At 45.3% G+C, this 25,973-nt stretch overlaps 1 protein-coding gene across 1 annotated transcript in view; it reads left to right on the top strand.

Annotated features, from left to right (window-relative positions):
• LOC127572386 (leucine-rich repeat-containing protein 74A) overlaps positions 1 to 25,739 on the top strand; it is a 30,283-nt gene extending 4,544 nt beyond the window's left edge. The window contains exons 2-11 of the mRNA XM_052019621.1: positions 2,658 to 2,751; positions 7,139 to 7,188; positions 8,387 to 8,468; positions 9,543 to 9,628; positions 10,978 to 11,172; positions 12,011 to 12,106; positions 15,385 to 15,528; positions 17,339 to 17,443; positions 17,796 to 17,881; positions 25,190 to 25,739. Coding sequence (XP_051875581.1) covers positions 2,658 to 2,751; positions 7,139 to 7,188; positions 8,387 to 8,468; positions 9,543 to 9,628; positions 10,978 to 11,172; positions 12,011 to 12,106; positions 15,385 to 15,528; positions 17,339 to 17,443; positions 17,796 to 17,881; positions 25,190 to 25,739 — 1,488 coding nt within the window. The remainder of the gene's footprint in view (positions 1 to 2,657; positions 2,752 to 7,138; positions 7,189 to 8,386; positions 8,469 to 9,542; positions 9,629 to 10,977; positions 11,173 to 12,010; positions 12,107 to 15,384; positions 15,529 to 17,338; positions 17,444 to 17,795; positions 17,882 to 25,189) is intronic.
• Positions 25,740 to 25,973: the final 234 nt, after the last annotated feature.

The following is a 25,973-nucleotide window of genomic DNA, read 5'->3' as shown; positions in this document are numbered from 1 at the left end:
TTCTAGTCTGTACCCTTCTGTATTAATCCTATTGCCCAGCACTTGGTCATTTCTCTCTATGCCAAGTGATTCAAGTGCACATCTAGACACTTCTTAAATGCTGTCGACAACCCAGCTTGAACCACTCTCTCAGGCAGTGCATTCTAGATGCTTACCACTCTCTGGGCAAAGAAGGTTCCCTCATATCTCCTCTGAATCTCTTCCCCCTTACCCTAAATCTATGTCCTCCGGTTTTATCTGCCGTATCAATGTGAAAATTTTCCTGCAGTCTACCCTACCTATGCCGCTCATAATTTTAAAGACCTCAATCACGTTGCTTCTAAACCTCCTCCGCTCCAGGGACAACAGACCCAGCCTCTCCAGTCTCTCCTCATAGCTGCTCCATTCCAGGCAACATCCTGGTGAACCTCCTCTGCATCCACTCCAGTGCTATCACATCCTTCCTACAGTGTGGTGACCAGAGCTGCTCGCAGTCCTCCAGCTGACGTCTGACCAAGGCTTTATAAAGTTGGAGCATAACCTCCCTACTTCTGTATCCATTGCCCTGAATAGTGAAGGCCAGTATACTGAATGCCTTCCTGACCACTTGTCTACTTGTGTTGCTACCTTCAAGGATCTTTGGCTCTTTGGACTTGTACTCCAAGGTCCCTCTCTTCCTCAGTACTCCCTAAGATCCTACTATTGTGTATGTCCTAGCCTCATTAGTGTTCCCAAACTGCATTACCTCGCATTTGTCTGGAATAAATTCCACTATTTTGCAGCCCATTTCACTAAAACATTGATATCTCTGCAGCCTAAGACTATCCTTCCCCACTGTCAACAACTCTGCCAATCTTTGTGTCATCCGCAAACTTACTGACCATGCCACCCACGTTCACGTCCAAGTCATTCACAAGAGTCTAGATGGTCAAAGGTCCTATTTCTGTGCTGTAGTGCTCTATGACTCTGTGACTTTAGAGGTAGACTTGCCTGTAAGTAGATGCTCCCAATCTACCTTTGCCAGGTCCTTCCTTGTGTTAATGAAATTGGCCTTCCCCCAATTTAAGACCTTTGTTACTGGTCTATCCCTATCCTTTCCCATCACCACTTTAAAATATATGGAGCTATGGTCACTATCTCCAAAAGGTTCCCCTACTGACACTCCCTCCACTTGACCAGCTACCTTCCCCAAGATAAGGTCCAGTAATGTCCCTTCCCTCGTCGGTCAATCTACATACTGTGTCAAAAAGCTCTCGTGGACACACCTCAGTAATCCCGTCCCTTCTGAATCTTTAACACTAAGACAATCCCAATTAATATTTGCAAAATTGAAATCCCCAAGTACAATAACCCTATTTTTGTTGATATCTGTTCCTCAAGCTCCTGCTGACAGTTGGGAGATCTGTAATGCATCCCTCTTCATTAGAGGGACTTTATTAGAATATAAGTTCTAATATCTACCCTGATGGCCTTGCTTGAGGAGTCTTCTGGGCTGTCTTCCCTCAATACTGCAGTCTTTGACTAACAGTGCATACTTCTTGCCTTTTTACTTCCCCCTCTGTCTCACCTGAAAGTTCCATACCCTGGGGTACTGAGTTGCCAATCCTGCCCATCCTTCAACCGTGTCTCAAGTCATGGCAACAATCTCATGTTAATTTGTCTAGGCATATATTCTCACTTCAAAGTCCATGTGTACATTTGTTGAAGGCCTGTGTTTGATGTAGGTTTTGACCTTGTGTGATAATGATTTGGGTGCGGTGTAATCAAGCCCAGTGATAGCACTCCTGAATCAGAGGGTTGAAGGGCAAAGCCTGCAGTGTTTATGACTGTGGGTGTCCCTTTAAGAATTGTGTGTAGCATGTGGGTATGACCTTTAATACATTGTTGTACCAGCCACTGCTGAGAACTGAGTGTTGGTCGCCTACAGTAAAGGCTGCTTTGTTATCCTTGTTACTAACCTTAATGAACAACAGTAACACCCCACCCCCCCCCCACCCCCAAAGTCTAGACTGACATTGATGTGCACTACTGCACGACTGCTGCACTGTTGGAAACCATGTTAAACCAAGCAACAAACCATCTGCTGGAGGAACTCAGTGGGTCGAGCAGCATCTGTGAGAGGAAAGGAATTGTCGACGGTTCGGGAGATGCCGGGTTTCGACCTGAAACGTCGACAAATTCCTTTCCTCCCACAGATGCTGCTCGACCCGCTCAGTTCCTCCTGTAGATTGTTTCTTGCTCCAAATTCCAGCGTTTGCAGTCTCTTGTGTCTCCGTGTTAAACCAAGCCCCTGCCTGTTGTCTCAGCCGGACATAAAAAATCCCAAGGCACTGTTAGAAAGCAGGAGGGTTATCTCCAAAGAGTCAATCAATATTTATCACTCATTTTCCTTCCCTTAACTGATCATTACGACATTGCTGTTGTTGAGAGTGTGCAAATTGACTGTTGCACTTCCTACAGTGCTTAAAATTCAGAAGGACTTCATTAGCTGCAAAATGTTTTGGGACCTCCTGTGGTCATGAAGGATACTACATAAATCTTTTGCTTTCATTGACTCCATTGGAAAAGATGTAAGACACTGCATTACCCAACCTTACAAAGTCAATGTTTTTCCTGTTACAAGCGATTTCTCCCTCCTGTACTCTCACACTATGCTACATTAATTCCTGCCGTTACAGAACTTGTCCAACAATGAGCTGCGAACACAGGGAGCAGAAGTGTTGTGCAGAATGCTTCCACTGAACATCTCCCTCAAGTGCATCAAACTAGCAGGTAAGTGCTGTATTCCTACATTCAGGAACCTTTCTTACTTACTATACTGACCACTGATGGCTGTTTAGGCAGAGCTTTGGAGTTTGGGAAAGTAGAAATGGTTAGGGTCACAGACACTGAAAGTCTTGGAGAAGCCAGCAGACCTGTCTGTAATGTGGTTGCTTCCAAACCTACCGGGGATTTCGTGCCCAACATTACTACTTACCAGTTAGATCTGTCATTGCTGATGTCTTTTTCAGAGCAAACCCTCCCTTTTTGCTCTTCCAACAATGACCATGTATAACTGACAAGGGATAACTGGACCAAAGACCAACAATAGACTCTGTCTATACTCCATGCGCTCTGTCTCTACTTCTTGCTGCCTCGGTAAAGCAGCCAGCATAATCAAAGACCCCACCCACCCCGGACATTCTCTCTTCTCCCCCCTCCCATCGGGCAGAAGATACAAAAGCCTAAAAGCACGTACCACCAGGCTCAAGGACAGCTTCTATCCCACTAAGACTATTGAATGGTCCCCTAGGACGATAAGATGGACTCTTGACCTCACAATCTACCTTGTTATGATCTTGCACCTTATTATCTGTCTGCCTGCACTGCACTTTCTCTGTAGCAGTTACACTATATTCTGCATTCTGTTATTGTTTTTCCTTGTACTACCTCGACGCACTGTGTAATGAATTGATCTGTATGAACAGTATGCAAGGCAAGTTTTTCACTGTACCTCAGTACATGTGACAATAATAAACCAATTCCAATTCTGAGGGTAACAGGAGCTCCAAAGCTTGAGGTTACCAGCTCTGGTCGAACATATCCTAACATGTTTCCTGAGATGATCTACCAGCTTCATCTGTTACCAACCCCCCCATTCCCACCCCCCCCCCACACACACACACACACGCGCGCGCACACACACTCACACACACACACACACACACACACACACACACACACACACACACACACACACACACACACACACACACACACACACACACCTCTGCTATTAGTCACCCATCCTCACCTTCCCAGGATAATTGGAAAGCGAGCGGGATCGCCACTGACCAATTGAAATTCAAGCACATTTTGTACATGTACAAACATACCCATACCCAGACTTGTTCACCAGCACCGCTTGGCTGCAGATCTCATCACAGCCTTGGTCCAAACATGGACCAAAGAGTTGAATTCAAGAGGTGAGGAGAGTGTGACTGCCCCTAACATAAAGGCACCATTTGACCAAGTGTGGCATCAAGGAGCCCTGGTAAACTTGGTCAGTGAGCATCAAGGGGAAAGCACTTCAGTGTTTAGAGTCACACCTGGTAGACGGTGGCAGATGTGGCAATGGTAATGCCATAGGAAGGTGGCTGTGGTTGTTGGGGGGGTCGATCATCCCAGCCACACGACATCACTGCAGAGGCTCCTCAGGGCAGTGTCCTGGGCCAAACCATCTTCAGTTGCTTCATCAAGACATCCCTTCCATTGTGAGGTCTGAAGTAGGGATGCTCTTTGATGAGTGAATAATGTTCAATTCCATTCAAAGCCTGTCAGCAAATGAAGTATTCCGTATTTGCATGCAGCACACCTAGGCAACATTCAGGCATGGGCTGCTAAGTGGCAAGGAATGTTCATGCCAGACAATGTCTGTCTCCAATAACCACCAACCTTTGACATTCAATGGCATTACCATCGCTAGGTCTGCCACCGTCAATATCCTGGATGGGATCATCGATCAGAAACTCAATCAGACCAGCCACATAAATACCAAGGCTACAAGTCAGGAGTGTGATGAAATACTCTCCACTTGCCTAGATAAGTGGAGCACTAAGCTCAAGAAGCTTGACATCATCGGGGACAAGGTAGTCCGTTTGACTGGCAACCCATCAGCGACTCTAAGTATTCCTCCTGCACCAGTGCACAGTGGGTGCAGTGTGTACTGTCCTGCAGTTACAGTATTTACCCAGGCTACTCCCAACAGCATCTTCCAAACCACAGTCTCTACCACCAAGCACAAAGGCAGCAGGCGCAGGGAAACACCGCCACCTACAGGTTCCATGCATAGTCTGCCCGACCTGTCATCTCGGGAGAACTCACTTCTGCTTCTCCACGGCCAGTAAGTGAAGGCATTCAAATTAAAGTCAGAAGGATCTCGCAACTTCTCTCTTGCAGTCTTATAACTTTTTTTTCTCCTTTCCTGTAGTTCACAGACGTGCCTTTCTTCAATTCCTGGACTCTCCTGAATAACCCCATTGGTTTGGCAACTCCCCTATTGCTCGTCAGCAGGGACTCACTCCTTGTTACTACTTAGGCAGACCCTCAGAGTTGACCACTCTGGTTCTGTGGGTTTTGAGATGGCTGATGCAGACTCCGCCACAGCTGGGGCAGGATGTGGGTGATGGGCGAATGGGTGGGGATAAGAGGTGGTGGACTCCGTCTGCCATTTATGCTGGGCTCCCATTGCACAGACTCAAGGTTCTTAACAACATCCAGGGTGCTCCTTCTCCAGGACTTCTATGCAGAGGTAGGACAGAATACAGGTCTCAGCCTTGGCTGGAATTTTCAGAAGAGGGTACCACTTTGGCTGACCCCTTTGTCCAATCCAAATGTGACTCTTGGCTGAAATTTGGGACAAAGTTCCTTGTGCACCAACCTTGACTGAGAATGCCAGACCTGGGATTCGAGGATGAGGGTCCCATCAGGGAGTCCAGACCCGTTATAATAGTAAACTCTAAGCCAACTTAATTGACCTGTTGATGCCAGCAAGGTGGACAGATGCCTGGGTGCACTTCTTACTATAGCTGGGTTTTTAAAGATACATCAGTGCTGATACTAACACTCATGGTTATGTAATGGTTATGTTACTGGATCAGCAGCCCAAAAGCATGAGTACAAATCCCAACACAACTGATTCTCTCTTCTCCCCCCTCCCATCAGGTAGAAGATACAAAAACCTGAAAGTACGTATCACCAGGCTCAAGGATAGCTTCCCGCTGTTATAAGACTAGTGAATGGTCCCCTAGTACAATGAGATTTTCTCTTGACCTCACAATCTACCTCGTTATGGCCTTGCACCTTATTGCCTACTTGCACTGTACTCTCTCTGTAACTGTAACACTTTATTCTGCATTCTGTTACTGTTTTCCCTTGTACTACCTCGATGTACTGATGTGATGAAATGATCTGTGTGGATAGCATGCAAAACAAAGTCATGCAAAACAAAACACCTTGGTACATGGTACAATAATAATAAACCAATAATAACTATATTCTGTTAATAGAAATAAAACTGGAACTGAAAGGTAACTGAGAAACTGCTGGATTTTCTTCAGACACCTTCTGGTTCACCAATGTCTTGCAAGGAAATAATCTGCTGTCCAGAATGTGACTCCAGACTCACAATGATATGGTTCACTGCCCTCTGAAATGACCCAACTCAAAGCCAATTGGTGATGGGCACTAAATTCTATAATTCCATCCCTAACTGCAAATGAATGAGAAAGCAACTGTATTAATAAACGGGGAGATGACACAGCACAAAAGGGAGAACATTCAGTGCATTGAGGTGATGAAGAGCTATCCAATTGGTCTTTCTCTCCGTGCCTTTTCTCCATGGTTACCATTTGTGTGTTATTACGTCTTCAGACAACTAAATCAATGCAAAATACAAACAGCTGGAGGAACTCAGCAGGTCGAACAGCATCTGTGGGGTGGGGGGGGGGGAGGAATTGCCGATGCTTTAGGTCGAGGCCCTGCATCAGGACTGAGAGTGGAGAGGGAAGATAGCCAGTGTAAAGAGGATTGGGGGGGGAGCGGTGAGGCGGGGGCCAGTAGGTGATTGGTGGACCGAGGAGGGGTGAAGGATGAGGGGCAGAGGGGGGAATGGGAGGGGTGGAGTTGGGAGACAGAGGCAGGTGTTGCGATAGATGGAAGCAGTCGAGGGGAAAAAAGAGAAGAGGGGGCCAGGTGGGGGGAGAGGAGGGTGAAGGTGGGGTGGTGATAAACGGGCTACCAGTGCTGGAATCTGATAAGTAAGGAAGGTGATATTGGGAACCATTAGGGGAGAGGTGCATGGCAGATGTTAACAGCTGGGGGAAGGGGTCTGGTGGGTGAGGTTTGTGGGTAGTAGGCAGACAAACCAAGAGAGGGAGGGAGACAAAAGATGGGTGATGGGGGGGCTGGGGGGTACGGGAACGGGAAGAAAAATGGGAGGACGAGAGATGGATCAGAAGGAGAGAGGGAGGCGAATGCAGGAGGTAAGGGTTACCTGAAATTGGAAAAGCCAGTGTTCATCCCGCTAAATCCATGACAAGAAGTCACTCACAGGATTATACCCCAGGGTAACTTATACAACTTTTATTTTATTTCATTTCATTTTATTTTCCACTTTCAGGAAACAAATTGATTAACAGTGATGCTGCATTTTTTGATGACGTTTTATCAGTAAGTAAAGAGGAAAACTTTTGGAAAACTATTTCCAACAGGGTTTTTTTTTTGGTGAGTTCATTGCATGTTTCTCTATCATAGGCCCTAGTTGGATGAAGAATCGAGTGCAAAATGCTTTATATTGTTTGCGATACAGATTATGTGATAACCCGCCCTTTTCCCTTCGTGAGTGTTCCGCGCATATAATGTAACTTCCGCAACAAGACAGCAGCCAGATGAGCTTTATCAGCACCTGGGATGGGATGCTCTGGTCAAAAATATAGGTTGGTTTTGGGATGGCATTTGAAGCTTCCAGCAATAAGATATCTTTATTAGTCACAGGTACGTCGAAACACACTTTTGCGTAGAGCATTCTGGGGGCAGCCCACAAGTGTCCCCACACTTCCGGCGCCAACAGAACATGCCCACAACTTCCTAACCCATATGCCTTTGGAATGTGGGAGGAAACCAGAGCACCCGGAGGAAACCCACGCAGTCATGGGGAGAACGTACAAACTCCTTACAGACAGCGGCCGGAATTGAACCCGGGTCGCTGGCGCTGTAAAGCGTTACGCTAACCGCTACACTACCGTGCCTGCCCCAAAACGTCGGGAGGCCCCAGCGAGGATCGAACTCGCCACCCCTGGTTTACAGGACCGGTGCTCTAACCACTATGGCAAACACTCCAGGGCACACAATGACTCTTCCAGTGCTGGGACCACAAGGGATATTGTGCGTGACTAATAACCAGTTCCTTTTGAAGGCTGAAAGACAGTTGGCTGGTACCGTGCTTGAAAATGGAATGAGCTTGCAGATTGTCAATGCCAAATGGCTTTTGTTGTCGTTGCTGGTATTTTTTTATGAATAGGATATCTCTGGCACCTGCATCATACCTCTGCTGGCTTCATTGGGTTGTGGATAGTGGGCACCTAGCTCTTGTAAACAGATTTTCTACGTTATGCCTGGAGAACTGTCAGGACCCAGAGCCCATGACATCTTCGGTGAAGTCATCTGTTTCCCAGGGCTGGAGGCTGACTTCCACATTGGGGGGAACCACAGTGAGGGGTAACAACGTTACTCACACTGCTCTTCTTACCGAGTTCCTGCTCATCACAGTTATTAAGCTCGGGGAAACACAGTTGACAACTGCTTTGTAAATTTGATGAAAGATTCAAAAATGTATTTTTAGTTATTTTGTTCAAATTTGCACCTGCAGTCGAATTTCAGAATTTCCGAGCTGGATCTTAGTTACAATGAGTTTGGAAATAAAGGAGCAGAATTCTTGGGACACATGTTAGGTGAGCATTAAATTTCTAGTTATCATTTCTTCACTTGGCTTTGTCTGTCTATGCAATACAGACTTTTTCCTGTAGATAAGAGACAGAGGTCCGTGTACACATGTTCCTTTCTTCAACAATGCACTCAGTAGTCTAACCCCCTCCACACCCCATCCTCCCTCATCTCAGCCCTGGATCTCTTGCCCTGAGTCTGTGACCCCTCATTCTGGATCCCCCAGACAGGGGAAACATCCTCCTCACATCCAATCTGTTGAGCCCTGTCACAACATTGTACATTTCAAAATGATCCCCTCTCATTTTTTCCGAACTCGAGTGGATACAAACCTTGTCAAACTTTTAATTCATTTTTTTTCATTGTTAGGCAGTAACATAATACATTTTCCAAGGGCCTCAAGTGAGGTTCAATGGAGCATGGGAACTGGGATCCCAGTGAGGTTCAAGGGAGAGTGGGAACTGGGGACCCGGTCAGTCTCCAGGGAGAGTGGGAACTGGGGTCCCAGTGAGGTTCAAGGGAGAGTGGGAACTGGGGACCCAGTCAGTCTCCAGGGAGAGTGGGAACTGGGGTCCCAGTGAGGTTCAAGGGAGAGTGGGAACTGGGGTCCCAGTCAGTTTCAAGGGAGAGTGGGAACTGGGGTCCCAGTGAATTTTAAGGGAGAGTGGGAACTGGGGTCCCAGTGAGGTTCAAGGGAGAGTGGGAACTGGGGTCCCAGTGAATTTTAAGGGAGAGTGGGAACTGGGATTCCAGTCAGTCTCCAGGGAGAGTGGGAACTGGGACTCTGCTGAGCTTCAGGGAAGCTCAGGGACCAAGGCTGCAATGAGCCATGTGTATACCAGCGGGATTTCCAAATAATCAGATAGTGGATTATTGGAGTTTTACGGGCATATCCTTTCTTAAGTAAGGAGACCAAAACTGGGCATAATGTTCCGGGTGTGGTATCGCCATAGCCCCGTATAACTGCAGCAAGACCTCCTTGCTCCTGTATTCAAAACCCCTTGCAACCAAGGCCAATATACCACTTGCCTTCTTATCTACCTGCTCAATTTACGGTGTCCTTTTTTTCTCCTTATTTGAAGCAAACAATGAAAGTTTGGAAAGATTGAACCTGAGCTGGAACCAAATCCAAACACAGGGGGCGGTGGCTTTAAGCGCAGGATTACGGGTAAGAACGGAAACTCCTTCGCTCGGTGCAGATAATGCTTGCTCATCTTGCCTTTTGATTCTTCTCCTGAAGGCAGAACCTTCTGGTTGGGAATGGTCCCACCAGCACAGATTGGCCTCCAGTGCATGTGTGGAGTCCAGAAACTGAGGGGGTGTTCTAACTTACATAGAACATAGAAAAGTACAGCACATGAACAAACCCTTCGGCCCACAATGTCTTGCCAAACACGATGACAAATTAAACTAAATCCCTTCTGCCAGCAGATGATCCATATCCCTCCATTCCCTGCATATTTACGTGTCTATCTAAAAGCTTCTTAAACACCTTTATCGTATCTGCCTCCACCACGACCCCTGGCAGTGCAGTCCAGGCACCTACTGCTCTCACACGTCTTTAAACACTTGCCCCACACATCTCCCTTAAACTTACCCCCCTCACCTAAAACACATGTCCTCAAGTATTTGACATTTCTACCCCAGGAAAAAGATTCTGACTGTTTAACTTAACTTGGAAGGCAGGGAACCCTTGGCATTGGGTAAAACCATGATTTTACAAGCTACCTAAGAAATGCCCTCTGCCGACTCTGTTGTAGGAGCTGGATAATAAACTGAAAAGGAAAGATTTCAGGAGACCACTAATTGGACGGTTTTTTCACAATATAGCAGAGGCTCAATGAGTTACAACCGTAGAACAATACGGCACAATACAGGCCCTTCGGCCCACCATGTTGTGCCGACCTTCAAACCACACCTATGACTATCCAACCCCTTCCTCCCCCATATCCCTCAAATTCCTCTATATGCTTATCTAACAATCTCTGAATGCCTCCTTCTGTGCTATTCTCCTCATGTGAGGTATAAAGGTAACGACAGGGTCAATAAACCCATGCTTTTATAGGGCAGCTCAGTGGCACAGCCAGTAGTGTAGATTGCCCCTAGTGTGTAGACGAGTGGTAGAATCCGAAGAATGTTGATGGAAATGTGGAGACAATTTAAAAAATGGATTAGTGTACAAGGGTGCTTGATGGTCGGTGTGATCCCAGTGGGCAGAATGGTCTGTTTCTGTGCTGTGTGACTCTGTAAGACCATTCACCATGGCGCAGGCTTCAACACAGAGAGTGTGCCGTTTTGTCATTGCACAGTAAGGAACACTAAGTGTCCTGTTCCTGCCTATATCCTCAACAGAGTGGATAATGACTTATGGCTGAGACTCACAAAGAAGTAATCTGTTGCTGGCCGTAGGTGAATTTACCCATGGTTGTATTTGTAACCTCACAGTAATTATTATCATTATTCTACTAAATTCAGTTTGCCATTTCCACACAGTTGCAGCGTGTCTTCTGTCTTTAGATCAACATCACCTTGAAGGTCCTCGATCTTTCCTGTAATGGGTTTGGAAATGAAGGCGCGTTGGCCATAGGAGAGACGTTGAAGTACAACAACACTCTACTTGAGCTCAACCTCAGCACCAACCACATCAACAATGAGGGCGTTTCCAATCTCTGTAAAGGACTGGATGTCAACGACAATGTTAAGTTCCTGTATGTACGTGTCACTTTGCGCAAGGTTGGCTGCCAGTCCAGAAAACAACAACTTGCATTTACATAACTCCTTTAACATTGATACTTTGAAGGAACGTCATCAAACAAAAGTTAACACTGAACAGATATTAGGGGGCCTGTCCAAAAGCGTGGACAAAGAAGTAGAATTTAAAGAGAATCTTAAAAGAGAAATGAGGGGAAGAAAAGGAACATAGAACAGTATAGCGCAGGAACAGGCCCTTCGGCCCAATATGTCTGTGCTGACCATTATGCCAATCTAAACTAATTCCATCTGCCTGCACATGGTCTGTATCCCTCCATTCCCTGCATGTTCGCATGCCTGTCTAAATCCCTCTTAATAGTTACCTTCCCCTGGCATCACCTACCACTCTCTGCGTAAAAGACTTGGCTCGTGAATCTCCTTTAAACCTTCCCCCTCTCAGCTTAAACCTATGCCCTCTAATACTGTATGTGACATCTCCACCCTGGGAAACAGACTCTGACTAACTACCCTATCTATGCCTCTCATAGTTTTATAAACTTCTATCAGGTCTCCCCTCAGCCTCCGACGCCCTAGAGTCTGTCTTACCTCTCCTTACAGCTAATAATCTCCAATCCAAGCAATGTACTGGTGAACTTCTTCTGTACCCTCTGCAAAGCCTTCACATCCTTCCTGTAATCTGGTGAGAAAATTGGAAGGAAAGTGAAAAGAAACCTATCAAAGGAAGGGTGAACAAAAAAATAAGAGCAACCACAATCAATCACACTCCTGACTCTGACGTTCCGATGTAGTCTGACATCATTTTGGCTCCCTTCTGACTGACTCTTCTTCGCTGTTTCAGCTGAATAACAACCCTATAACCGTGGAGGGTGCCCTCCGTCTTTTAGAGGTCATGCAGAAGAATGAAAAGACAAACCTGGAGAAGATCAGCATTCAAGTGAGTCTCACTCTTTATTTGGGAAAGGTATTGAACTGGTAATAGATGGGATTAACCAAGCAAGTTGGTATACATGGGGTGAATAGGTCTTTTGAGAACACCCATAAACAGTGAACACTAAAATCAGGCAGTGGTGTGGTGCTTGGCCAAAAACACGGCCATATGATTTCTTTATTCCATGCTAGGTAACAACATTACAGGAGAGTCACAGTGGTGCACCTGTAGAACTGCTGCCTCACAGCTCCAGTGACCCAGGTTTAATCTGATTTCTTGTGCTATCTGCATGGAATTCTCCTTGTGAATGCATGGGTTTGCTCTCTGTGCTCTGGTTTCTTCCCACATGCCAAAGACATACACTGTGAATTGTCCTTAGTGTGTAGGTAGGTTGTTCCAAGGTACAAATGTCACCAACAATTTGTCCTGGTCCAGCTACATAGATGCTATGGCCAAGAAAGCACAGCAGTGTCTCTCCTTCCTCAGAAGGTTAAGGAAATTTGGCATGTCCCTAATGACCCTCACCAATTTTTACAGATGCACCATAGAAAGCATCCTATCTGGATGCACCACAGCTTGGTAAGGCAACTGCTCTGCCCAAGACAGCAAGAAATTGTAGAGTTGTGAACGCAGCCTAGTTTTTCACAGAAACCAGCCTCCCCTCCATTGACTCTGTCTACACTTCCCGTTGCCTCAAGAAAGCAGCCAACATAATCAAAGACCCCTCCCACCCCAGTCATTCTCTCTTCTCCCCATCCCATCGGGCAGAAGATACAAAAGCTTGAGAACACGTACCACCAGGCACAAGGACAGCTTCTATCTCGCTGTTATGAGAACAGACCTCTTACAAGATAAAGATGAACTCTTGATCTCTTAATTTACCTCGTCGTGGCCCTTGCACTGCACTTTCTCTGTAACTGTAACACTATATCCTGCATTCCGTTATGTTTTGCTTTTGTACTACCTCGATGTACTTATGTTTGGAATGATCTGTCTGGATGACACGCAAACAACGGTAAAGACACCTATGTTAGACTATTGTTTATTGACTACAGCTCTGCCTTCAATACAATAATTCCAAGCAAGCTTGTCACCAAACTCAGACCTAGGACTCAACACCTCCCTCTGTAACTGGATCCTTGACTTTCTAACAAACAGACCGCAATCAATGAGGATAGGCAGCAATACCTCCGGCATGATTATTCTCAACACTGGTGCCCCACAAGGCTGCGTCCTCAGCCCTCTACTCTACTCCCTATACACTCATGACTGTGTGGCCAGATTCAGCTCTAACTCCATCTACAAGTTTGCAGATGATACCACCATTGTAGGCCGTATCTCAAACAGCGATGAGTCGGAGTACAGGAGGAGATAGAGAGCTTAGTGGAATGGTATCATGACAACAACTTTTTTCTCAATGTCAACAAAACTAAAGAGCTGGTCATTGACTTCAGGAAAGGGGGTGGTGTACATGCACCTGTCTACATCAATGGTGCTGAGGTCGAGAGGGGTTGACAGCTTCAAGTTCCTGGGAGTGAACATCACCAACAGCCTGTCCTGGTCAAATCACGTAGATGCCACGGCCAAGAAAGCTCACCAGCACCTCTACTTCCTCAGGAGGCTAAAGAAATTTGATTTGTCCCCTTTAACTCTCACCAACTTTTACAGATGCACCATAGAAAGCATCCTATCTGGATGTATCATGGCTTGGTACGGCAACTGCTCTGTCCAGGACCACAAGAAACTGCAGAGAGTTGTGGACACAGCCCAGCGCATCACGGACACCAGCCTCCCCTCCTTGGATTCTGTCTTTACCTCTCGTTGTCTTGGCGTAGCAGCCAGTATAATCAAAGACCCCACCCACCCGGGACATTCTCTCTCCTCTCCTCTTCCATCGGGTAGAAGATACAGGAGCCTGAAGGCATGTACCACCAGACTTAAGGACGGCTTCTACCCCACTGTGATAAGACTATTGAACGGTTCCCTTATACAATGAGATGGACTATGACCTCACGATCTACCCTGTCGTGACCTCGCACCTTATTGCACTGCACTTTCTCTGTGGCTGTGACACTTTACTCTGTACTGTTATTGTTTTTACCTGTACTACATCAATGCACTCTGTACTGACTCAATGTAACTGCACTGTGTAATGAATTGACCTGTACGATCGGTTTGTAAGACAAGCTTTTCACTGTACCTCGGTACAAGTGACTATAATAAACCAATACCAATACCAATACAAAAGCTTTTCACTGTAACTTGGTACATGTGACAATAATGAACCAATTACCAATTAGTTGGCATTGATGGAAGTGTGGGGAAATATAAAGTGGGATCCGTGTAGGATGAGTGTAAGTGGGTGTTGATGATTGCTGCGCACTCACTGTGCAGTATGACTCTGACTAAGGAAGAAACTCATAGTTAAAATACATAATAAGAAAGGAGTTAAGGCAATGAAAGCAAAAGGGTAACAATTTTGGGTGCACTGTCTGACAACCACAAGGAAAAGCAAATCAATCGGATTCTGGACTATTGGACAGAGCACCAGAACAAAAGAAGTATTAACAAAAGAAAATTCTTCTATGATCCCTACTGGACAAGAAGATGAGCTACTATTAGAAGTGATACTCGGCTCCCAACATTTGGTTTAACTGACGTCACTGAACTTGAGGTTAGCATGAGTGATCAAGAATAAATTTTTAAAACTTTTTTTTAAAGTTTACTTATACAGCACAGTAACAGGTCCTTCTTGCCCAAGGAGCCCACGTCGCCCAATTACAGCCATGTTAACCTACTAACCCGTACGTCTTTAGAATGTAGGAGGGAACCAGAGCAGCCAGAGGAAACCCACACAGTCACGGGGAGAACGTACAAACTCCTTACATACAGCAGGGGGAATTGAACCCATGTCGCTGGCGCTGTAATAGCATTACGCTAACCGCTACACTACTCAATTTCTCCTCCAATTGTACACCAATGGCACTGAACACAATTCTGCTCATAAGTAAGCAAGGATACCTAGAGAGGGCAGAAATGGAATATAGGAACCTTGCTCGTCACTGTGTATGATAGAAAGACTCTGGCAGAATCTGTGGAGAGGGAAGGAGGTAAACTATCTGATCAGTGATCCTGCAACATCATCTGAGCCATGAGGTGAATTATTTTATTCCAGGTAGTGGAAAGTTGAAGGGAGAAAGTGGAATAATGTTTGGGAGTGTTTATGGCTGCGCATCATAAAAACTTTCTCTTGCTTTATGTGTAAAGTTCTTCTTCATTTGTAGAACGTACTGGTGAATGAAAACTTCATGGAACTGCTGAAAGGCATTACTAATAATCGTCCTCAGTTTCAGATTGAAATTAGAGGGGTTGGTGGCTTTGTGTCTGGAGGGAGGACACACCGACTTGATCCAATGAAGGTGATCCAGGTAAGAAAGCCTATGAATGTAAACCTTTATGAATGCAGTCATATCAGTGTAACCAAACTGAGTTTAGAAGTGAAGAAAAACTTGTGTGTAGTAACTTGCATACTTTCACCTTGTCTGTGGCCTCCTGCACTGTTACATGAGGCTCAATGTAAGCCTGAGGAACAGTAGCTCATCTTTCATCTAGGCACATAACAACCTTTGGGATTCAATATCGGATTTTAGTAACTATTTTTTTCATTTTGTATCAGAACTGGTGGGTTCTGCTGTAGGTCATCAGTCTTAATATTGACAGTTTTTCTCTCTCCATATCATGGTCTCACCCTTTGGATATTTCCTACAGACCTGCACTTCACAACTTTTATGTTCCTTTGTGTTCAAACTGTCCACATTTCACAGCTTTTATTTCTTTGTTGTTCTAACTGCCCTCATTTTGCATGCCTTTATCCATGTTTTCTCTCTCTAACTTTCATTAACCTATCAATCAGATAAGCATCAACAACTTATCCCCAGGGCCATCCTGGCTTCACCCTATCAGACATATTTCCTTTGTCCTGGCCATCCCCCCTCTCTCTGCAGTTTAAAACTAACTTGTTTTCTCTTTCCTCGTTCTGATGAAGGGTCTTCACCCTAAAATACTGTTTCTCTCTCCGCAGATGCTCCCTGACCGCTTCCAGCATCTTCTGTTGTTATCTCATATTCTCAGGATGTGCCAAAGTGCTTCACAACCAATAAGTCACTGCTGATGTGTACTCATGTTACTTGGTAGGCAAACATATTAGCCAACAGCTGAACTGCCAGCTTTATTTAGCTATTTATACCATAGCTCTCTGAAAATGGCAACACAAGTGGATAGGGTGGGTAAGGTAAGAAACCACACAGCATACTTGCTTTCATAGATCAGGGCGTTATTATAAATGTCAGGAAGTCACATTGTAGCTGTATAAAACTTTAATTAGGCCACATTTGGAATATAGAGTGCAGTTCTGGTCACCATACGACTGGACGTGGAGGCTTTAGAAAGGGAGAAGAAGAGGTTTACCAGCATGTCGCCCCTGGATTGGAGGGTACTAGCTACATGGAGAGATTGGACAAACTTGGGATTGGTTTCTCTAGAGCACTGGAGGCTGAGGGGAGACCTGATAAAAGTTTATAAAATTACAAGAGGCACAGATAGCGTAGATAGTTGGTGTCTTTTTCCCAGGGTCAAATACTAGAGGGCATAGGTTTAAGGTGATGGGGGGGGGGGGGGGGAAGTTTAAAGGAGATGAGCAAGGCAAGTTTTTTTAAACAGAGAGTGCTGGGTACCTGGAAGGTGCTGCCAGGGGTGGTGGTGGAAGCAGATACAACAGCAACGTTTAAGAGGCGTTTAGACAGACACGTGAACAGGCAGGGAATGGAGGGATATAGGCCATGATCACGTAGATGGGATTAGTTAGATTGGCATCATGGTGGGCCAAAGGGCCTGTTCTTGTGCTCTACTGTTCTATGTTCATATCAAGACTGATGCCCATGCTCAAAGTCACCAAATGGGTTTTACTGGATGCAGGGTGTAATTATGGTGGGACAATCCCAAATTTTCTGGGAGATGACGGTCATATTTATCACTTCCTGGATTTCTGTCAGTGTTGGAGTGGGAAATTGGTCACATCCACCTGGTCAAATCACTGGCCAGCCTCTTGTACAAGAACATTAGCCTTATTACTAATACTCCTCATTACTAATACTTTCAGAAAAAATAAAGCAGGACTTACATTTGATAGGCAAAGGCATTAAAGTTGGCCCTGACTGTTGTGCTATTGCTTTCCGGCAGGATTACCTCGATAAGCGTAAACTCCGACTCTCCGATTTCTTCCGAAACATGGACAAAGCAGGAAATATGAGCGTGCCAGTCTCTGACTTCCGAAGAGCTTTACAGGTTGGGGATGGGGAGGTGTCCTTGTGTAAATATGCTGCTGAAAATACACACATCGTAGAATCATATGGTGGGAATTTCAGTCTCTGGCCGAATGGAAGGGGGACGGCATGAATGAGTCAGTCTGAGGGTACACCCTTTCACCTACCTCATCAAACCTTCCCACTCCCCACCTCCATCATATTGCTAGATTATGGGCTGGAGGGGCAGGCGTTACAACTATTTCCTCACTGGGGATATCGATGCCACCAGTGACTGGTTGTGCTGATTCCACGTTAGGTCTACTATAGAAATATATCGAAAAGGCAAGAGTTCTGTGTCTCTTACTGTTTGTTTCTGGAACTTATTCCACCAGCAATTCAACATTCCATTGGACCTCATTCAGGTTGAGGAACTAATCAACAAACTTGATAAGGAAAATACTGGAGCAATTGACTACAGGTAGGGGGTTGAACAATGAAGTATCCACTGTTGAGATCCGGTGTGGGGAATGTTTTCTTTTCCACCTGGGAGTTCAGAGTCACACCTCCGGATGGATTTTATGGCAGGTGACTATTACATGGAAACAACTTTTCTACCTTTCTCTAAAAATATTCTTTTGATTCATTTCTGATCTCGTTTAGGACGCTTTCGAGAAAAGTTCTCACAAGAGACTAGAGGCAGGAGGAGGCCACTCGGCCCCTCAAGCCTGCCCTGCCATTCAATATGATCATGGCTGATCTCTGCCGGCCTCTTCTGTGCCAGTTCCCCATAACCCTAAATTCCTCAATCTTTCAAATATTTATCTATCTCCACCTTACCGGTCTCCACACCTCCACATCCCAGACGAGCCCATTTGTATGTGGAAGCCATAGAAAGGGTGCAGAGGAGATTTACAAGGATGTTGCCTGGATTGGGGAGCATGCCTTATGAAAACAGGTTGAGGGAACTCGGCCTTTTCTCCTTGGAGCGACGGAGGATGAGGGGGGACCCGATAGAGGTGTATAAGATGATAAGAGGCATTGATCATGTGGATAGTCAGAGGCTTTTTCCCAGGGCTGAAGTGGTTGCCACAAGAGGACATAGGATTAAGGTGCTGGGGAGTAGGTACAGGGGAGATGTCAGGGGTAAGTTTTTTACTCAGAGAGTGGTGAGTGTGTGGAATGGGCTGCCGGCAGTGGTGGAGGCGGATGTGATAGGGTCTTTTAAGAGACTTTTGGATAGGTACATGGAGCTGAGAAAAATAGAAGGCTATGGGTAAGCCTAGTCATTTCTAAGGTAGGGACATGTTTGGCACAACTTTGTGGGCTGAAGGGCCTGTATCGTGCTGTAGTTTTCTATGTTTCTATTATATCTAATGATCTGGCCTCCACCACCCTTGGGGGCAGAGAATTCCAGAGGTTTGTTACACTCGAAGAAATTTCTACCCACCTCAGTTTTAAATGACCGGCCCCTTATTTTGAAACTCTGTCCCCTTGTTCATGACTCCCCCACTAGTGAAAACATCTCAACAACTACCCCGTCAAGGCCCCTTGGAATCGTTTATGTTTCAATAAGGTCACCCCTCATTCTTCTAACTTCCAAGGAATACCGACTTCTCCAGTTCCTTCACTTCTTTTGAGTTTTCTTTCAATGCAACACTGATGTCAGAGATGTGCTGTAAGGTCAGAATGGCCATTCTACAGCACCAGCGTTTGCGGTAATTCGTCAGTTTTTTTTCAGAGAAAATTGCCTGTAAGGAAAGATGGAACAGAGTAGAGTCACAGAAACCAGCATGGAAACCAGCCTTTTGGCCCATCTGGTCCATGCTGACCAAGATTCTGATCTAAGCTCGTCCCATTTGCCCGCTTTTGGCCCATATCCCACTAAACCTTTCCTATCCATGTACCTGTCCAAGTACCTTTTAAATGTTGTTAATGTACCCACCTCAACCGCTTCCTCTTATTTTTAAAGAAAATACAGTACAGCATTTGAGTATCACTTCCAAAGTCAACAGTTATGGTCCATCCCAGGTGGTCCTTGGTTGTGTGCCTGCATCCTCATTGGCTACTGGTCACGTGGTGAAGATACGCGGCTGTTAGGCAACCAGGATCTCAACCTAGCCTTGACGAAAAGAACAGCAAGCTATGTTCAAAGTAAAACATGAAATATGAAATAAAAACTCAAAATGCTGGAAATACTTAGCCGGACAGGCAGTATCTGTGGTGATAGAATTAGAGAAAGCATTTTAGTCAATTATTTTTCATCAGGAATGAAGGAATGGCATGTTATTAAGAGGGTAATTTGCTGGTCAGACACAAGACAGATTTCTTAGGGAAGATGTAGGGTAAGCAAAATAACTTGCAATTATGCTGAAGATTAATTATCTTAATTGGTTCAACGGGATGATACTGAGGGAAGCTTACTGAGGGAGGAGGTAACATACATCTCAAACCTGCACAAAAATAGAAAATGCTGAAAACACTCAGCAGGTCAGGCAGCATCTGTGGAGGGAGAAACTGTCAACGTTTCAAGCTTGTGACCCTTCATCGGAACTGGGAAAGGGAGGGATGAAAGTTAGTCTTCAGTAGCAGGGAAAGTGGGGGAAGGAAGTGTGGAGGAAGTGTCTGTGGTAGGATGTGCCGAAATGGCCTAATGAGGAGAGTTAGAAGCACATTAAGCTTCTAGGTCTGTGGAAAGGGTTGTTATTGGTACATAGAACATAGAACAGTACAGTACAGCACATGTCAGGCCATTTGTCCCATGATGTTGTGCCAATCGATGCCAATTTATACTAAGTGTCCTCCTCTTGTGTACCATCCATTTCCCTCCATCCCCTTCATATTCATGTGTCTATCTAAAACTCCACCAAACTGCCTGCTTCCACCACTACCCCTGGTAACACATTTCTACCCTGGGGAAAAAATTCTATCTATCCTATTTATACCTCTCATAATTTTAAAAACCTCTATCAGGTCTCCCCTCAGCCTCCAACGCTCTAAGGAGAACAACCTAAGTTTGTCCAACCTGTCCTTATAGTTCAAGCCCTCTAATCCAGGCAGCATCCTGGCCTGGCAAGCTAGACGTGCGCGTCTGATAAGGGAAAAGGAAATGGAACGTGCTGGAAAAGACGAAGCAGGTCAGGCAGCAATTTTTAAAAAAACTGTGGATGCTGGAAATCTGAAACAAAATGCTGGAAACTCTCGGCAGGTCAGAAATTTTGATCTTTATGTTTGCCCGGAATGCTGTGGCTAAGCTGGTGATCCCTCCTGCCTGAAAAAGAAGGAGCTTTGGTGGTCATTCTGCAGGGTCTCCATCATGACAGTAAGATGGAAGAGAGGGCCTGGACACCAGGCCAAGGTGTCAGTGAGAGGAGAGGGAGAAGGGCTCTGGCCAGAGTGTTTTGGAGAGTACAATGTGTCTGTGGATTTCTTACAGCAGCAGTGTCTGTGGAGACGCAGTGGTGATCATACAGATCACAGGCAAAGCTGTCACAGAGTCATAGAGTTGTACAGCATGGAAACAGGCCCTTTTCGGCTCAACCTATCTATGATGATCAAGGTGCTCATCTAAGCTAGCCCGCATTTGGCCCATATCCCTCTCAACCTTTCGTATCCGTGTACCTAGCCTACCCAACCTCTCCCTATAATTCAGACCCTCAGGTCCTGTGACTGCAAGACTATTCTTGGCTCATGCTAAGCATGGCAAGGTTATAGTGTTGTTTTTTTTTGTCTCTGCCTCCTTCTAGGCTGGAAACAGATATTACTAATGATTCCCCTGTGATGCCCCCCAATGCATCTGAGAGATTACAGTGGCTCCCTGCTTAAGGATAGGGAAGATTTCCCTATTTTCCTTGGTGGGTGAGCTGCAGGCATTGTGAATATGGAGCTTTGTTGGGGTAGCAGGCTACCCCATGAGGCAGAGAGTGACAGATTACATCCAAATCACATCAAAGGCTCTGCCAAACAATTCAGAATGCCAGAGGAATCAAAAGGGGCTTCACCCAACAGCTTCTAATAATTGCACAATCCATTAAATTGTTGTATCCCACATTTGAGCCACGGTGACAGTGGTGGATCCCCTATCCCATTTACTGCTGAGACCTGATAGAGGTTTATAAAACTATGAGGTAGATAGTCAGGGTCTTTTTTCCCAGGGCAGAAATGTCAAATACCAGAGGGCATAGGTTTAAGGTGAGAGTGGGAAAGTTTAAAGATGTGCAGGGTGTTTTTTTACACAGTGGTAGGTGCCTCGAACGGGTTGCCAGGTAGAGTGGTGGAAACGGACATGATTGTGGTGTTTAAGAGGCATTTAGATGGGCACATGAACGGGCAGGGGATGTAGGGTCATGGATCATGTGCAGTTAGATAGGTTTAGTGTAACTTGACATCATGGTCAGTATAGATATCGTGGGGCTGAAGAGCTTGTGCTGTACTGTTCTCTGTTCTATATTGGCTCCTCAGTTTATTCCAGACTGCAAGAAAATGAGAGGAGTGTGCATACAAGGAAAGCCAGGTGACCACCATAAGAGCACCGTCTCTACTGCTGTAGGAGAGCTTTTAATGACCGGACCAATCTGGAGGTGCATTCCAGAGTGATCTTCCACAGCCTGACTGTAAGGCAAGCACAGGCAAGAGGGAGTAAATGACAACAAGGGGTGTTAGTGCAAATTAAAAGAGAGTGGTAATGGGACAAGCAATAAAACAGGTCAGTCCAAAAGAGATGTCAATGGAAGGAGCAGAATCGTTACCTCAAATTACACGGTATTTTAGTAATTTCAGTAATGATTCTGTTTCAGCTCTGAATGTTCTCCTTTCATTTTTCCTGCCTTCCTCTCTCAGAATCAGATTTATTATCACTGTCTTATGATGTGAAATTTGTCCTATTTAGTTTTCCTCCAATCTGTTATGATGAGAGGCCATCGATCTGAAATATTAGCAAGTTTCCACTCCACAGATGCTGACTGACCTTCTGAGTGTTTCCAGCATTTGTAATATCTTGCTTTCGAATAGTTAGTTTGGGGAAATTTCTGCTCAGACTGTACTGGTTTTCGGACATGCATCCTGACAACTTAGGGTGAATGGAATGACAGAGGGAGGTGAGATTGGGATTTATAAAAAGGGAAATTAATTTACCTTATCTTCACAGTAAATTGTTCCTTGTCTCTTTTCAAACTAGCTTCACTCTGCGTCAAGAAGCATAGATTTTGATAAGTCAGGTGATATGTGCCAGAAAGTAAAAGTCAACTAGTGCAAAAATGGAGAGAAGATAAGGTTTACTACAAAACACTGTATGTTGTGTTAAGATCTTTTAATTACCTATTTATTTTACTTTACTATTAAAAAGAAATATTAAATTGTTGTTCTTTCCATATTTTCTCTTAAGGGATATTTGAAGTTAAGAGAATTTATCCATGATCTTATGTATTCCATGGTAATAGGGTTGTCTGCAGTTTCCCCAAATACGAGCCCACAATTGTCCACTCCCTGAAATACCTTGCTGAAATTATATTGTATAAACTTGCTAGTAGTCCACACTATTTGAAGCAAAATAAAATCATTCTCTGGGAGAGGTGGCCCAGGCACACTGATAATTATTAGCTGAAAAGAATTCTTCACAATGAGTGCACTCCGGGTGAAGGGGCAGACGACACATAACTCAAATATAGAATTATCTTGTTGTGATTTAGGAGGCTCATACTGTAACGGTAATCAGTGTTAGAAGTAGAATGGTTATAGCTCAGGAGGGCAACCACTGTTGGTTGTTGGAATCTAGGATTAGAAGGCTTGGTCTAAAAATTAGATGCAGGCTTTTCAAAAGTGAAGTTGGGAAACACACAAATGATTAAAGTTTGAATTCTCCATCGCAGGCGGAAATTGATGCTAGGTTAGTTGTCAATTTTAAATCTGTGCCTGATAGGTGTTGTTAACCCCTCCAATATTAGTGCACTCATTTGACCTCACTCTGACCTTTCTGATGTTGGTGGTATGTACGGCTATGGGGAAGAGGTATATAGATGTGGTCACGGCTCAGCCACAACACCGAAGAGCAGAACAGGTAGGCGTAAATTGGCACATCTGGTTCTGCTGTTTCTGGGAGACAATAGCAGATGGAATAACGGTAAAACAATCGGACAATCTGCCCCAACACTCTTCCACAATCGTCCCAGATGTCTTTTATGCAGGATTCTAGCCTACTGTGAGAATTACCAATTGGCCTCAGAAGCTGGAGACATGCCTGTCTTCTGCTTTCGCCTGTGAAGAGTAATGGCCAAGGTCAAAAACTGAGCTCGAGAATTCCCACATTTACTCTTCAGTCACCATGGATTTTCCTGGTGTCACCAGGAAATAACATCTAATCTCCAAGGCATTGCTGTGAGTGATTCAGGAGAAATATCAAAGGGGTGTTAAAAATTACGGCTTTAAAAAGGAATTTCTTTTGATTACTTGGTTGTACTTGAGAAGAGAAAGGGCTGTTTGACAGAGTCAAAAACGATCCAGACAGATAATTCAGAGTCTGTTCACTTTCTGATTGGTAAATGGAAGGCAGGTATCCATTTACGGTTGTGTTGGATGCATGGAGAGAGGGCACTTGGAACCAGAAGGTCATGTGATGAGACTTCTAGGACTATGTCTAATTAGAGTTAGAAATCTAGGCACATCCTGACCTGTCAGTGGGGACAAGATCAACAAGGACAAGTGAGGGGACAAACTGAGGAAGTGGGGGCTCCAAGGAAGACATTACATTTTTGTTACAATTAGTTAATTGGCCAGATGCTTTCAGGGAGAGGTTGGTTCCAATGTCTTTGCTTCCTAATCCTGCCCATTCCCAGTTGGCTGAATACATTTTCTGATGCTTAGAAATTAGAAGAGCTCACCTTGGCCTCTCCAAAGTAGATGGGTTCCACCTTGGTGTTTGACCTCACCCAATGTTGACTGACCCATCCATACTATTTGACATCACCCAACCCTCTCCAATACTTAAGGTATTACCCTTGGTGTTTGACCTCACCCTGACCTCTTCACTCTTGCTGGATCCAGCTGTGAAGTTTGACTTCACCCTGATCTCTTCCTTTTTGTTTGTGTTTGAGATTATCTTAACTTCTCCAACACTGAAGAGTTCGGTGTTTGACCTCAGCCTTACCTCTCCAATGTCGAAGGGTTCCACCTTTGACACTTGACCTCACCCAACCTCTCCAATACTGATTGGTTCATCCGCAGTGTTTGGGATCATCTGGCCTCCCCAAGGCTGATGGGTCCAATTATGATGTTTCACCTCACCCTGATCTCTTCAATCTTGACGGATCCAACTGTGATGTTTGACCTCACCCTGATCTCTTCAATGTTGATCGGTCCATCCATGGTGTTTGAGATTATCCTAACTTCTCCAACATTGAAGAGCTCAGCCTTGGTGTTTGACCTTATTCTTGCCTCTCCAGTGTTGAGGGGGTTCCACCTCTGGCATTTGATGTCATCCAACCTCTCCAATGTTGATGGGTCCAATGTTTAGATCACCTGGCCTCTCCAATGTCGGTGGGTCCAATTACCATGTTTGACTTCACCCTGACCTTTCCAATGCTGAAAGGCTCAGCCATGGTGTTCTTCAGTGTGCATGTTCCTCCACTGGTTGATAGCCACTCCCTCATGCTGTCAATTTTTAAATCTTTAGTTGTGATTAATCTGCTTTTTTTTAAGCAATTTTTAAAATAATTCCTCTTTTCTCGGCCTCGTTTTCCATCCTTCCCTCAACCCCTTTGACCCTCTCCTTTCAACCCATCTCCGAGCTGAACAGGAAGCTGGTCGACACCAGGAATCAAATGATCCAAGCGCATCGGGAGCAACTCCGCAAGGAGGAAACCAGGCAGAGGAACGAGAAACAGAAGACACAGCGGGTGCTGAAAACATTCAGAAGTGCAATAAAGGCCATCACTCCCCGTGGTTCCACTGTCATCTCATCCAGTCAGGTTAAGCTGCCAGACATCCATCCGCTCAAGTCTTCTAGCTCCCGGCACTTGTCTGCCACACCGCTGAGTTTGTGGCACCGTGTGGTGGTCTCAAGTAGCACTCGGCACTCAGCACCAACCCTGAGCAGTGTTCAGGTGCACCGCCAGTTGAGCTATTCCAGTAAAACCCCCTTGGTTCCTGCCGCCAGGTTGGGTTCTTCCCCTTGGACGCACTCGACTTCACAGCCCAAAATGGTGCCCAAATCACGCGTGCATTCTCTGTCATGTCCTAGTGTGATCTCCAACGCGGAGAGAGCCCCTGTGAGCAGGTCTAGCCCAGCTACTTCCTTGCACATCCTACAAGCCACACCATTAAGGGAAATGAAGACTAAGAACTAGTAATGGTGAAACTGGTGGGGTAGGAATTCATCCTCGGTTGTTTGACTTCAGTGAGACCAAATGTCAGAAGCAGTGCATGATGCGTAATTATTACTATATCGCATTTTCAGCACAAGCATAACACCATAAGACATAGAAGCAGAATTAGACCATTCAGCCCATCGAACCCCCCCCTCACCATTCAGTCATGGCTGATTTTTTTCTCAACCCCATTCTCCTGCCTTCTGCCCGTAA

Source organism: Pristis pectinata, chromosome 1 (assembly GCF_009764475.1).
Source record: "Pristis pectinata isolate sPriPec2 chromosome 1, sPriPec2.1.pri, whole genome shotgun sequence".
Taxonomy (NCBI): Eukaryota; Metazoa; Chordata; class Chondrichthyes; order Rhinopristiformes; family Pristidae; genus Pristis; species Pristis pectinata.
Note: the sequence above shows the minus strand (reverse complement) of the source record. Positions and strands in the feature narration are given on the sequence as shown.